The sequence below is a fragment of the Protopterus annectens genome, chromosome 5.part1, assembly GCF_019279795.1.
Source record: "Protopterus annectens isolate FY-2018-M chromosome 5.part1, PAN1.0, whole genome shotgun sequence".
Lineage (NCBI taxonomy): Eukaryota > Metazoa > Chordata > Ceratodontiformes > Protopteridae > Protopterus > Protopterus annectens.
The window spans coordinates 695,408,058-695,423,523 of record NC_056736.1 but is presented as its reverse complement, the minus strand read 5'-3'; the positions used below and the strand labels follow the sequence as shown (position 1 = coordinate 695,423,523).

General features: G+C 43.5%; 1 protein-coding gene across 1 annotated transcript in view; it reads left to right on the top strand.

Annotated features, from left to right (window-relative positions):
* TRPC4 (transient receptor potential cation channel subfamily C member 4) overlaps positions 1-15,466 on the top strand; it is a 1,584,344-nt gene that overhangs the window by 1,273,657 nt on the left and 295,221 nt on the right. Inside the window, exon 4 of the mRNA XM_044073322.1 lies at positions 13,357-13,693. Within this exon, the coding sequence (XP_043929257.1) occupies positions 13,357-13,693 (337 nt within the window). The remainder of the gene's footprint in view (positions 1-13,356; positions 13,694-15,466) is intronic.

Sequence of the window (15,466 nt, the reverse complement as noted above, 5' to 3'; positions counted from 1 at the left end):
GGACCCCAGCCATAAACAAGCTCTACAACAAAAGGAGGAAGCTACTACAAGATAGAGCAAAATCCTTGAAAGGTAAGACACCTTTGATTATTATAAGTAAAAAAACTAAGAGCTCTCATAAAATCATCCAAGGCAAATTTTGAGAGAAAAATCGCCAAGGACTCTAAAGACAATCATAAGGCCTTCTTTAGCTATGTTAGAAACCTAGGAGGAAACTCCCAGATATGCTCAGAATTAGTTCAAAATGATGTGAAAATTACTGAACCTACACACATTGCTAACATACTGGCTGACAGGTTCAGTGCAAACTTCTCCCCCTCCCCAAAAGGAGGGATATCTATTCCAGAGTATTGTAGCCCCCAAACATCTCCAACGCCCAGGTGGGAACTGCCCTCACTAAGGCAAAAAACACAGCATCCATGGGACCGGATGGTGTCCCCGGCTGTGTGCTTCATGAACTCAACGAGGAATTAAACCCACAGTTAGGACAGCTGTTTAATCTTAGCCTCACCTCAGGATACGTACCCAAGGAGTGGCGCACGGCGACTGTGGTCCCACTTCATAAGGGCGGTGCCTCCACAGACCCTGGAAATTACCGCCCCATTAGCTTGACAAGCCTTATCTGCAAAGCCATGGAGAGGATCATAATGGAACTCATAAATAAAGACATAGGGAACTTGCAGACTTTGGATCCAACCCAGTTTGGCTTTGTCAAAGGCAGATCCTGCCTCTTAAACTTGGTTGACTTTTTCGAGACAGTCACCAAGGCCATTGATGAGGGAAAGGCAGTCCATACAGCCTACCTCGACCTGGCAAAGGCCTTCGACACAATACCCCACTCAGGTATCATCGAAAAACTCATCAGCTTGAATGTAAACCCATACATCACAAGATGGGTTGCAAACTGGCTAAGCGACAGAACCCACAGGGTCAGAGTTGCTGGAGCCATGTCAGACTCAAAGCCTGTCACAAGTGGTGTCCCACAGGGCTCAGTCCTGGGTCCACTCTTGTTCGGCATCTACTTTTCTGAAGTACAAGCAAACACAGGAGGGTTATGGCTGACAAAGTTTGCAGATGACTGCAAACTGGGCCATAGTCGAAAACACATCTGACACAGATATCCTCCAGAAGGGCCTCACAGAAATGGATAACTGGTGCCAGAGCCATGGCCTGAAGTTAAACGCCAAAAACTGCATAGTCATACCCTTCGGGAAAAACAAGGTTACCCCTAGCTACCATATAGGTGACAATCCACTGAGCACAGAAAAAGTCATCAGGGATCTGGGGACCCAAGTTGACAGTAGTCTTTCGTTTGACACTCATGTTGCTAAAGTAGTTAGGAAAACCTTCTATATCGCCCACCTGATCATGAAGGGATTCACATCTAGATCAAGGGAGGTCATCATCCCGCTGTACTCATCACTCATTAGACCTATGATTGAGTACAATGCCCGTTCGAATGTATCTGACCAGACACCTGATGCAGCTTGAAAGGCCCCAAAAGTTCCTCACCAAAAGGATAAAGGGTCTCAAAAATATGTCTTATGCTGCCCGACTGAAAGAACTCCAGCTTTATTCAGTCTCATACCGCTTGCTCAGAGGTGACCTGTGCCTGACATATAAGGCCATGTCAAACCCAGATTTGATGAATATGCTTCACCTCAAAAAATCTAGATCCCTCAGAACCACAAGGGCGCGAGACTTAAACCTTGACACGGTTATAAATAGAACGTGCTGGAGGGACAGATTCATCACCCAGAGACTCCCTATGCTGTGGAACAAAATCCCGGTACATGTGAGGCAGAGCACCTCGCTGGCCTTGTTCAAGAGGAATCTTGACCAATGGATGGGAGATCGCAGATATATCCCAGGGATTACTTCAGTGTCACTGCTTGACAGAGGCACAGAAAAATGATAGGCATAGTTTTTATTCAAACTAAAGGGGTGGCGAAAGCCACATAACTATGGGCTAGGCTTATAAATGCCCTTGGGCAGATAGCCTAGTATGAACCTATGAACCTATGAACCTATGAACCTATGAACCTAAACCACCATTCATGATATTTCATAAGGACAGGGTGTCTATTAGAACAAACCCTTCCTTTCTCCCTAAAGTGGCCTCTGAAGCTAATCTCAATCAGTCGTTTCAACTTCCAGTTTTCTTCCCTAAATTACTCCAATAAAGGAGAATATATCTTGCATTGTTTAGATGTTTACAAGCAATTGCAATTTTTATTTAAAAAGGACTGAGGAGTTTAGAAAGTCAGACCAACTCTTTGTGGCTTTCTCTTAGAACAGAAAGGGCTAGGCAGTTTCCAAAGTGACTATTTCTAGGTGGATTGCCGGTTGTATTTCCTTCATTTATGCTAGTTGGCATTTAGAAGTAACCAGTATATACAGAGCATAGAGAAACTTGTTGGATTATTACCCTAAAGGTTGATAGAGGCAAGGGCTTGGATGAGCGAGCATCCATTAAACCATTTTTAAAAAGAAGGCGTTTACGCAAATGACTTTTTCATTCTATTGATAGGTCCCATGCGTGCTTTTTATGGATATATACACTTTTTTAAAAATATATATGTATATTTATTTATATGGATATTGTTTACTTATATATGATATAGGTTTTTATTAGATATGTATTTCATATAGGCTTCATTTTTTATATCCTTTTCACTATTTTGTATAACTTTGTTCTTAGTAGTATGTTATTATGCTTATATGTCTTTAAGGATTTGTCTTGACGTATGATTTGTTAATTGATGGATGTTGATTGAGATGTATATATATTCACTGACTTTTTATTTGTTAGTTGATAGGTCTGAAGAAGCTCCTTAGCGAAAGCGCTTACCTCGTTTACAATAAACCTGTTTTTTTGAACTAGTTCGTATATTGTCTTTAATATCTGTTACTTAGATATATAGAGAGTCATATAATTTGCAGTTTCCTGCTTTTATGCACTGTGATTCTGCATGGTAGCTCCGTAGTTATTTCTTTGTTTAATTTCATTCTATATTGTAACTTCCCAAAGGAGGAGGAAGACCCTGATTGCCCATTTGTTTTCAGTTTATGGGAAATTGGGTGAGCAAATTGTTAGGTGCTGTCATAATGATTTAGTTATTGAGTTCAAGTTGACAGATGACCAAATTAAAGACTGTCACACCAGACAGATTGATAACGATGCTGACCCAATAGGTATGAAAATAGTTAAGGAGTGTGCAGTGAAAACTATTCCTAACACATCCTTTTTGCTTATGGCAAAGATGTACTACAGTGAGGCTTGTCTGGGATGTGGTAAAGGTTTCGCTATTAAGCAACTGGCAACTGAGCATGATTTGGTTGGTGTGTCTTTTATGAAACTTAAGCTAAACTATGAAGTATTGACAAACCAATCTGGGGAAGCATACAAGTTGTTGTTTAACACAATGAATCACACATTGGAAGAGGCAGAACATCAGAGTTTTTTTTGTGGTTGAGTTTAGAAGTCCAACTTACACGTTCTTGGCCTGTATTGTGTACAACACTGTGGCTGATGAGGTTTTCCTAGCTGGGGATGTTAAAAGATTGGTCCAGGAGCCAGATGAGGGATTGTACATAGGAAACTATGTTGACATTGGATCACTTTCCATGTACAAACGTATAAATTTTAGGAACCCAAAGGACACTGTGTCACCAGTTTAGCTTGATGCCCAGAGTTGCTCAAAATGAGGTAACAGATGGGAGATGTTAGAAGGCAATCAGAATTAATTTACTCAACTTCTGGAAACATTGTGTTGGAGAAGCTATGGTGTTTCTGGCACATTTTTGAATCACTATCACTCCTTCAGATAAAATTACAAAACTGGATTTCAAAAAATGAGTGGGGAGTCTGGTATATTGGTTAACAATGGAGCAGATTCTAAGGTGATTAGCCACTTTATTATGCAGGGTGATGGTTCCATGGTGATTGTCTATAAAGGTAACGATTTCTGTAAGCAGCAGTGCAACTTGAAGGTAGATGAGAAGTATGTTAAAATGATTAATGATGCTTGCTCTCTGAAACTGAAAGTCAAAATAGGCACTGGTACAGAGTTCTGTGGGGTTATTGTACATGAGGATAGCACTGTTCCAGCTTTACACAGAAGACTGAAGAAGGTTTCTGGGCACAGATATAGGGACTATGCTCATTAGTGTGAATACCAGATGGCAGTAAGAGACTGGTTGGAAGTTGTCAAGCATTTGGGTACTACTAGAGTTGTAATGGCAAATGTTGCCTTACATGAAACAACTGTTTTGGAGAAGCAAACTCTCCAAGAAATGATAGTTTTGCACACATTGATAAGGAGCAATGGGAAACCCAGATGAAAGTCTATGAAGAACCTATTGGTATTACTCAAGTGGACTCCACAGGGAAGACAGATGTAAATATTTAAGCATTTCAGTATAGTTGTTAATTTCTTGAACAACTCGCGTTCAAAGATTAGTGAGTTCTGCCACTGGTGTTATTGGGTGAACTCAGGTGTGTGACAAAGATACAGTAGACATGGACATTAAAGGTGGATTACAATTTGGATGAAAGAGTTTTGGAAGGATTGTTTTTCATGGTGGGATACCAGAATTTTGGGGCCAGGCAGAGACCTCTAGTTTGGTAAATTGGAATTCAGTGGCTACTTTAATGAGAGGTTTGAGAGGTTAGACAAATAAATCACATGATTAAAGAGACTAGGCAGCAGGCTTTGGAGCTGGTCAATGGATTGGATACAACATGCCCTTATGCAGTTGATAGGAGATTACTGGATGAGGGCTTTTATGTTTGCAAATTTCTTAGTGATTGGTGTAGAAATTTTTCAGCAGTTGCAGGCATCACTGAGTTTCTCAGATCACAGCAAGGATGGGAAATCGTGTGAAGTGTCAGCATCAATGTTCACTGATATGAATGATGCACAGAACAGTTTTAACAATGTCACTTTTGCAATGTTAGATCAAATTGTTAGGATGAATGACGTATAATAGGGCCTTGATTGAGACTGTGTTTGGAGTTGCTTGGTCGTAGGGCCCCACTGTGAGTGAGTGGGGTTTATTCTGACGTTTTTTTTTTTTTCTTGTGGTTTTCCTAAAAAAACACACTTCTGCAATGGCAGCTGCATTATGTACTACATTCTTTAGATCACATAGCTAGATAGGTATGGGGTTCTAATCTTTCAGCAGTCAACTTGTGGGTGTGTGGAGTTGTGTAAATATGACTTTAACTACTGCTGGCCTCAATAAAGTAGTAGTCTGGAAATAATTTTGTCCTATGCAGACCACCCCAAGGCCCTGTCCCTGTCTTCTGTCTCCTGCAGCCTGTTGAGTGCAGATCTATCTTGGCATACAAGGCATTGTCAGACCCTGCCCTGATGGACCTCCTGCATATCCGCTAAACAAACAGCACCAAACTTACCCATTCTAAAGACTTAAACCTTGCCTGTGAAATAAACAGGACGTGATGGAGATACAGGTATTTATCCCATGGAGTATCCCATTCTCTGTAACATACCCCCCATCCATGTGAAGCAGAGTTCCTCCCTAACCCAATTCAAGTGTAACTTGGACAATTGGATGAGGAACAGGAAATGTATTCCTGGTTTGGAACCTATGTCTCTAATGGAAACAGGAAACCTGTAAATGGTAAATCTCTCAGGCCCCTGCTTGTATATGTTTTATTTCCCAAGCTCCTGCTTACACTTATCAATGGTACCAGAACTTCTGAGAGATTTGGTATGCATGGCTAGACTTAAAAAGGCCTGTGTGGTTGTTAGCCTAGTAAACACCTATGAACCACTCCCCTACCTTCTTTGACTGCCATGCCTGACTGTTGCAGGTCTTCTCTAACACAGTCTCTCCACACTGCTATGAGTACCCTCAGGAGCCATTTCTCCCCATCTCATTTAGCATCTTTATCATATCTGCTGTGACCTCATCTGAGCCTGCTGTGACCTCATCTGAGCCTGCTGTGACCTCATCTGAGCCTGCTGCTTTCCATGACTTCATTTTCCTTAGTGCTCTTCTTACTTATTCTATGGTGGGCTCCTCCTCTTCTTTCATCTTATCCTGTGTCCAGGGCAGTACAGCTTCTGTGGGGTTTTCTTCATTCAAAAGCTGACTGAAGTGTTTCTTCCATCTGCTATTCATGTCCTGAGGACTGGTGAGCAGGTTGTTTCTGGCATCCATTAATAAGGGTGTCTGTCTTCTTTATCCTTCTGTCTTTGCCTTGCTTTGCAACTTGATATAGTTTCTTTGTGCCATTTACTGACTCAACTTTCCAGAAGCTGATAGAGCACCTCTTATGCCCTTTTCTTTCCTATTGTAACTCCTTTCTTATCCTCTTAGTTAGCCAACCAGTATTCTTTCCTCACCTGATCCATCTTTTCTAGCCCCCCCTTATTCCTGCACTCCTCCTTTCTTTTGATGACTTCCTGGACTTCTGGATTCCAAGACTGGCCTGTCTTATGTACCTTATTTCCGTACCTGATTCAGTCACATATCTGTTCTGTAGTCCTCACACATTCTATTTTGAGGCACTGATATTCTTCTTCAGTTTCACCTATTTCCTCTTCTTCTTGAGGTGTTAGAGCCTTGGATAATTCCTTGAACTGTTATGCTTTCTGTCCGGGCAACTTTCAGGTCTTCAGTCTTGTCTCTGTTGAACTTAGAGCCTTGTCTAACCACTGCTTGCAGCTGATTCTGGCAACCATTGTTATATGTTGTGAGCAAACTGTTTCACTGGGAATGATATTGCAATCACTGATTCTACTCCAGTGCCCTTTCCTTATTAGAAGTCTACCTGAATTGCAGGTTGGCTACTCTTGTATGTGATCTTGTGACTGTCTCTATTTTTGAGCCATGTTTTGGTTAAAAACAAGCCATTTGCCAGACAGAAGGTTAAAATGGCCTCTCCTTCTTTATTCCTGTTGCCACACCCATGTGGGCCCAGGCAACCCTCATATCCTGTTCTGTCTGCCCCGATATGTGCATTCAGGTCACCCATTATTAACACCAATTCATGTTGTCGTGCTTTATCTAGCAGGTCCTACAACTGTTGTCTGAATGCACTCTTTTCTTCACTATCACATCCCTGCTGTGTGACATAGGCTGATATTATGAATAGTGCCCTATCATTACACTGGAGTCTGATTGCCATGTGCCAGTCATTAATTCTGATGACATCTGTCACTGCCTTCTGGAGCCTCCCCCTCACCACAAATCCCACACAATTTCTAGTCTGTCCTCCTCCTGAGTAGTAGCCTCTGGATCCCAAGCCAAGGGGCTTTGCTGCACTGCCCTTCTATCTTGTCTCCTGAATAAATAGGACATTCAGCCTCCTCCTTACCATTATGTCATTCAATTCCAAGCTCTGTCCTGTCAATGAACCTACATTTTTAAATGCCTTTATTAAATTATCATTTAAGACATAGACAAACACACAATAACAGAAAAGAAAACAAACCATTTAACATTTTTCCATTTAAATACAAATTTAAATACAATATACATCACATATATTTTCTTTGCTACCATCATCAGTCCAACATTACAAAAACAAATAGCTGAATTCCTGCCTTTTCTTAAACCAATTTTCTTCCTCCTGAACACTGATGTTCTTCTATTCCAATGTTGCAGTATTCTACTAGTGGGGTTACCCATCTTCCAATTGGTTGTTCGGCCAGGTTTCCAAAGATTTCCAATCCCTCTTGGGGCTTCGGACATCTGACATGAAGGCAGGAACATGGGCCATAAAGGTGACGTCTGCACATACCAGCCCTCTGAACTTTTCAGCCTCCAGCTGTACACCAGGTGTTCCTGCTACTTGCGGATGTCAGATCTGAATCTAAACAAAGCTAAGTACCTCATTGGGGAGTCTTTCAGTCCTTTTTGTATAGTTTATAGTCTGTTCATGTCCAATAAGACTAAGTGCAACTGTGATTGCCAGATTCCCCATAAAGACACCCACAACCAGTGCCTTTTCTTTTTGCGTAGGGAACACGATTATAAGAACTGCGTCATCTGCCAATCGTTTGTCCCCAAGACCCTTTGTCTCCATTTACAAGCTCTTAATTTGCACCTCAAGAATCAGTGTTTTAAAACAGACTGCGCTAGGTATGGAGGCCAGCTCCAATGCCCTGTCCGAACTGCCAAGGAAGAGGGCTATGTCCATGTGGCCTACTATTCCCACTGCACCTCCGTCTGCTGCTCCTCAGCCTGTAGCCATCGTCAGCTTGGCTGAAGACCCGGCATCCACCAAAGCAGATATAGTGGATACCTTACAGGAGGCCGCACCATCTAGAGTGGATGACACATCTGGAGAGGACATACCTGCGCCTACTCCAGACACCAGGGGGAACTAGTGCCTTCGATGGGTGCTTTTGACTCAGTCTCCATCATCCCACCAATTACTCCTAGGCCTACCGCCAGCCAGATGCCTACTAGGCCTTCTAAAAAAGAACAAAAGACTAGACATCTTTCTCCAGCTCCAGAGACCTTACCCGACTGGCAGGCCTTTAGCCAAAATTTATACAATGTCTTCATGCCCCTTAGGCCTTCCACTGAAAGCTACCCCTGCTGTTTCACCTCTTCTCAGCCCCAGACCTTTCATCCCTGAAAGGACTGTGAGCCAGCAAGCAGAGGAAGAGTTGTCTTACTCCTCGGAGGATTCCCTATCCTACTCTTCCCAGATCTCATTCCCCCTGGGGTATGGATCTCCTGAGGAAGCTTCTGCAGAGCCAGATTCCCCAGTGGAAGATTTAACCTTAGGGGAGACTGTCAATTTGATGAGAGACCACTTCAAGTGGGAATGCCCAGACATGACTAAGGTGCAAATGAGATTTTATGATCTCATACAGATGGAATCTCCAAACCCTTCGCCAGTTCCACCTGTTCAACTGGCTTTCCTCGATGCATTTCCTGCGGCATCCATTAAGCCAGACTCCTAACCACCTGCTCCTTGTAGGGCAGATAGATTATACAAGGTCCCTGACTCAGACAAATTCTTGTTCAAGTGCCCACCGGCAGACCCTACCACTATCTCCATTTCTACTGACAGGGCATCCAACTCCTTCATACCACCACAGCCATCCCTGTAGATAAGGACAGCAAGGCTATGGAGAGGTAGGGAAAGAAGATTTACACTTCTGCCACCCTGGCTTTTGGGGCAACACCTTCCCAGTCTCACATGTCTAAATACTCTCTAGCTCTGCTGGACAAAGCCTTCAAGGAGTTGAATGACATCCCTGACTGTGCTGCAAAAGCATTCCTGACTTCCTTGCTGGGCCTGATCTCTCAGGTGAACAAGCACTCCCTTAGGTGTGGATACAATGTAGCTGTGGGCTCAGCTAGATCAGCTGCATCAGCATCCATGTTAAAGAGATATTCCTGGCTATGCCTGCAGCCGCTTCCTTATGATTTCAGAGCCAAGCTCCTCGACGCTCCTTTGGACCACTCAGCCCTCTTTGGGGCTAAAGTGGCTGACCTCTTTAAGTCTCTGCAACAAAAAGGGAAGAAACTACAGGACCTCAAGCATCTCCTAGTCTCTCCTATCCCTATGTTCCAGAGGAACTACCCGACAAAGACACAATTTATAAGAAAGACCTCCCAGGCCTTCAGCATCTCCTAGGTCTAGAAGACCCCCCCAGAAGACAGTCGACTCAGCCTAGGACACCTCAGCCTGCTAGCCAGAGGCCTCCCTTTCCTGACAGGGGAGGCAGTGTCTGACTGCCTGCCACAACTCCTTCCTCCCCCCTCTCCCTCCCTTCCATTTTCCCCCCGCCTCACTCACTGTCTCCCTACGTGGTCTCTTGTGACATCAGACAAGTGCGTTTTGTCCATCCTGTGGGAGGGTTACTTTATGACTTGGATCACCCCTCTTCCAAGATTGGCCATGCCACAACTGCCTGCATCTCAACTGTCCCTTCTCCATCATGGCACCATAGAATCAGCCCCCCCTCCTTCTCAAAGGAAAGGATTCTACTCCAGAATATTTCTGGTCCCCAGGAAGGAAGGACCATGGAGACCTATCTTAGACCTTTCCCACCTCAACCTCTTCTTAAAGGTCCCCACTTTTAGGATGCTCACCTTACCCACACTCTTTCCCCCTCATTCTTCCTCGGGCCCTTATGGCAACCCTGGACATAAAGGAGGCCTGTCTTCACATTCCCATAAAGCCTACCTTCAGGAAATATCTCAGATTCCTAGCAGGCTCTTCTCACTTTCAGTTCTGTGCCTTGCCTTTTGGGCTCTCCACTCCCCTAAGAGTATTCAGAAAATGCCTGGCTCCAGTGATTGCCTACTGCAAGACCAGGGGAATACAAATATTCCAGTACCTAGATGACCTCTTAATTCAGACAGCAGACAGAGAAACCCTCCTCCGTTATACAAAAGACCTCCTGCTCCTGCTGCAGTCTCTAGGGTTCCTGATAAATTTCCCAAAGTCCCAACTTGATCCTGCACAGGACATTGTCTTCCTGGGATGCAGAATCAGGACAGACATCATGATGGCCTCCCTTTTGGGGAAAAAGTGGTATCTCTTTCCCACCACCTTCTCTCTGCCCTTCATTCATCAGAACTGACTGCAAGACTATTCCTGAGACTACTAGGGTACATGGCAGCCACTATCTCCATGCTACCCCTAGCAAGGTTACGCATGAGGAAATTTCAATGGTACCTTTGCTCCGTGTGGACCGAGCAGTCCCAACCTCTTGAGTTCAGGGTCCCACTCCTCCCCTGTCTACACCAAAACTGAAATGGTGGTTAGCTCCAATAATCCAGGACTACCCCTACAAATGCCTTTCCCCTCACAGACCATGCACACAGATGCCTCAGATCTGGGCTGGGGGGCAACTCTGGGTCCAAGGATAGTGCAAGGTTTGTGGACAGACACAAACAAAAGCACATAAATGTCAAGGAAATGAGAGCAATTCTCCTCGCCCTGTAGGCCTTCCTACCCTACCTCCAGCAGGGCCTCCTAAAGATCTTCACAGACAACACCACAGTCATGTGTTACCTCAACAAGCAGGGAGGGACCAAGTCCTACCTCCTATGCAGACTAGCCCTACAGGTATGGGAGCTGGCTACTTCTCAGGGAATCACCCTCCAGGCAGCCCAAATCCCGTCCCAGCACAACTCGCAGTCAGATTCACTAAGCAGAACCAAGTCAGACAGCCACAAATGGACGCTGTCAAGAGATGTGTTTCTAAATCTGGTCCACAGGTGTGGTATTCCACAGACAGACCTGTTTGCCTCCTCCACAAACAGGCAACTCCAGAGCTATCGCTCCAGGACACTCAACCCAAAGGCCTTACAAACAGATGCCTTCTCAATATCATGGAAGGGGAAATTCCTGTATACATTTCCCCCCTGCCCATTAATTCAGAGGGTCCTACTGAAAATTCAGCAGGACTCACCAAAAATCTTGCTGGTGACTCCCTACTGGACAAGGCAGCACTGGTTCCCTCTACTTCTTCAACTGTCCAAGGGCAATCACCACAAGTTACCCCCCCCCCTCAGTGGACCTACTCACACAGCACAAGGGGCACAGATACACCCACAGTGGCAGTCTCTGCACCTCACCCTGTGGCAGATAGGATTCTGATTCCCTTCAGACACCTGTACCATGAGGATGTCCTTTCAGTCCTGCAGGAGGCCAAGAAACCCAACACAAGAAAATCCTATCTCTCCAAATGGAAAAGGTTTTCTATCTGGTGTCATAAAAGACAGATGGATCAGGTGGACAGCAATATTCCCCTGAATCTGTCTTACTATTGTGTATGAACTATTGCAGTCAGATTTGTCCTACTCCTCTTTAAAAGCACACCTGCCTGCCATCTCTGCCTGCCTGCCTATGGACCCTCTGTTTGCATCCAGATTTCCAGCCAAACTTTTCCTCAAGGGTGTTCTGCACCTAAGACCTCCCAGGAAGCCATCTCCTCCTCCCTGGGATCTTAATTATGTGTTAGAAAAACTCACTCTGGCACACTTTGAACCAGCTGACAAGGCCCCCTTAATGTTTTGCACATGGAAAACTATACTGCTAGTAGCTTTGACATCAGCCAGAAGGGTCTCAGAGCTTCAAGCCCTTATGGCTACCCCCCTTTTCTGTTTTTTCATAGGGACAGGGTCACCCTTAGGGCAAACCCTTCCTTCATTCCCAAGGTGGTCAATGACCTTTCTTTGAATCAGGCTATCCACCTGCCTACCTTCTTCCCTAACCCACAGGGAGATAGTGAGAAAGTCCTTCATTCCCTAGACATTCACAGACAACTCAGATTTTATTTGCATAAAACCAGACCTTTTTGCAAATCAGACCAACTGCTTTTCCTTGTGCTCGGTTGGCTATTAAAGTGAGCCGGTTAATTGATGAGTTTGATCGGCACTTCTTTGACTTCAAAGCACAGCACTGTGGCTTTGACATCTTTGCCAATCCTTTCGCAGCTGACATCAACAGTGCACCCCATCACCTTCAGATGGAGTTGATAGAGTTTCAAACCGATAGTGGCCTGAGAGCAAAGTTCCAGGATGTCCAGATAGAGGACTTTTACTGTCTACTGCCCCCTGACTTGATGCCACACCTAAGACTTCATGCTGCCCGTCTTATGTCCATGTTTGGTAGCACCTATCTGTGCGAGCAGATGTTTTCAATAATGAATCTAAACAAGAACATGCACAGATCATGCATCACAGATGAAAACCTCCACGCTGTTTTGTAGGTTGCCACAGCACAAGACATAAAACCAGACATTGACTCACTGACCAAGGGAAAACAGTCTCAGACATCTGTCCAGAAAACAAGTAGGTGAGCAATTTCAAAACCTAAATTTCAATGTATTAAAAAAAAACAGTTTTTGAACTTTTTTGCTTATAGTACACTTACAGTTTGTTTTGTGCTTTTTGTTATTTTCAGAACATGATTAATGCATCTTGCTAAGGCACACAGTGATGGTGCTGATGGAATTTAATGCACCAGGATGGCGTGAGATATGGTCTCTTAGGATGATGAAGTATCTTTACTTCTACTAGTCTTAGTAGATATATAGATATATCTTAATAAAAAAATTAATAAAAAATTTGGCTCGCAACTTAGCTCATGTGTTTTTATTTCAGCCCCTTATGTGATTGAGTTTGACACCCCTGGTCTGTAACATGAAATATTTAACAAACATATAACATTTATTTTTTTGCCTAGAAATAGCAGATCAATCTGTGGAGCAGGCAAACATCATACCTTTTTCTATTTTGATTCTTGTGTGTGTTAAAAAATTACTTCCATTTCAAGTAGAAAAATTCCTGAATAATGGTACATTGTTTCTGCAAAATTTGTAATACGTGTTCTCTTTTGTTTTCATCTAGTTTGTTGCACAGCCAAACTGCCAGCAGCTGCTAGCATCTCGATGGTACGACGAATTTCCTGGCTGGAGGAGAAGGCACTGGGCAGTAAAACTCTTCATCTGCTTCATCATCGGACTCCTCTTCCCTGTGTTCTCTGTGTGCTACTTAATAGCACCTAAAAGCAAAGTTGGGAACTTCATCAGGAAGCCGTTTACAAAATTTATATGCCACACGGCTTCATATTTGACTTTCTTACTTCTTCTGCTCTTGGCATCTCAGCATATTGTGCGTCAGGATCTAAATATGCAGGGTCCTCCACCTACAGTCGTTGAATGGATGGTACTACCATGGGTCTTGGGTAATTATTTTCAGAAAAAAAGAGTCAACACTAACTTTTCTAGATGTGTCTTGCTGCTCCCACAAGGGTAATTAAACGTGGCTGATAAAGTATGATCAGAGTGTTTCCAGTGTTTAAAATTACCCCATAAACATTACACATTAGTACAAATGCCTGCAATATTAATAACTGAAGGTACATAATACATCTGCTGGAAGGATGTCCATGCAATTGACATGTTCATTACACAACATTTGTTTTATGGCATGTTTATTATCATTTAAGTACATACTTTTCGTTCATTTGCAGTGAAATCTAATAGTTATTCTTAGATTATGGACCCAATTCCAAAAGACTTTCTGTCAGTGTATTGTGGGTCAGGATCTCAATAGCACTGAGCAGTAACGCTCTTCATCTGTTTCATTATCGCGCTCCTGTTTCCTGTGTTCACTGTGTGCTACTTAGTAGCAAATAAAAGCCATACACAGAGGTAAGTCACTTATACTGACAGGAAGTCTTTCAGAATCAGGGCAAACACTGAGAGCAACTATTTTGGAATCTGGCCCTTAGTTTGCATAACATTAAAGTATTTAAGTAACAGCTACATTTTTTTAGATGAGTATACTTGCTGTGGATTAAGAAAAGCACATTTTTTTCTAAAAAAAGTAAGCCCATCAAATAAAGTGTTATCTGTTGCTTTTGATTTCTTTAATGCAGAAATATAGAAGCTTGCCTCTACGTAAAGTCGAAATGAAAATGATGCATACAGTATGCAGTATTCGAAGAAGTACCATGAATGCTGCCTACGGCAAATGCGTCGTCACATCCAAAAGCTGTTCCCCTTGGTGAATTTTTAATTTGCATGATGTGATCCAGACTGGCAAACACTTAATAATAGCAGTTACATCTTCTAAATTTCCTTGCTAAGAGCACTATCAATAAAAAATTCACCCAGTGCTTAAATACTGCCCCCCCACTTTCATTTATCTAGCTGGCATTTAACCCCCGCTTTTGACTGAAACCAGTCCAGCTATCAGCCCCTGCATTACTGTCTGAATCTCTCTGCTGTCCTAAAAATAGCAGGCTGCCAAAATATTCAACGGTTTCTTTTAATTACATTCATGCTAATCAAGGGAAAGATATAAGGTGAGGCGGAGCCTTCCTGCTCATCAATGGAAGGACAGAGGGTGAGGCATAGCCTACCTGCTCATCAAGGGAAGGTGAGGCAGGGACCTCCTGCTCATTAAGGGAAAGACAGGCTGTGAAGTAGAGTTTACCTCTTGCCACAGTCCCTATGAAGAGGAGAAGCAATGCAAATGAGAGGTTGGGAGGGTAAGTCTTGGGCTCATCAATCCAACAACTTGTTCTAGCCTTCAACACTGGTGTACAGAAGCATGCCTTTGCATGAGAAAAGCATTTTGTTCGTCCATAATGACACAGTTCACATGCCACCCGCCCCCCGCCCACCCAAGGGATGGTTAAGCCATTTCAAATACCCCTCAATGTTAGGATGACTGTAAGGGCATTAAGCACCCTAATGGCCAACTGTACACATTCTGCCTCTGCACAGCTGTCACCGTGAGCCTGAGAACTTTTTTGAGTAATGGACATATAAGAATTGTTCATGGGGGGGGGGGTAGCCTGCTGACTGATAGGGACAGGCATGGGGGAAAGTGACACTGGAAATAAATAATTTTTAAGTTATAGTATCTGTGGTCTAGGAGTATAAAATAAATAGAAGCTGCTAATAAACCATATAATGTATTGTTGAGTGCCTGTAAATGGTCAGTCTTG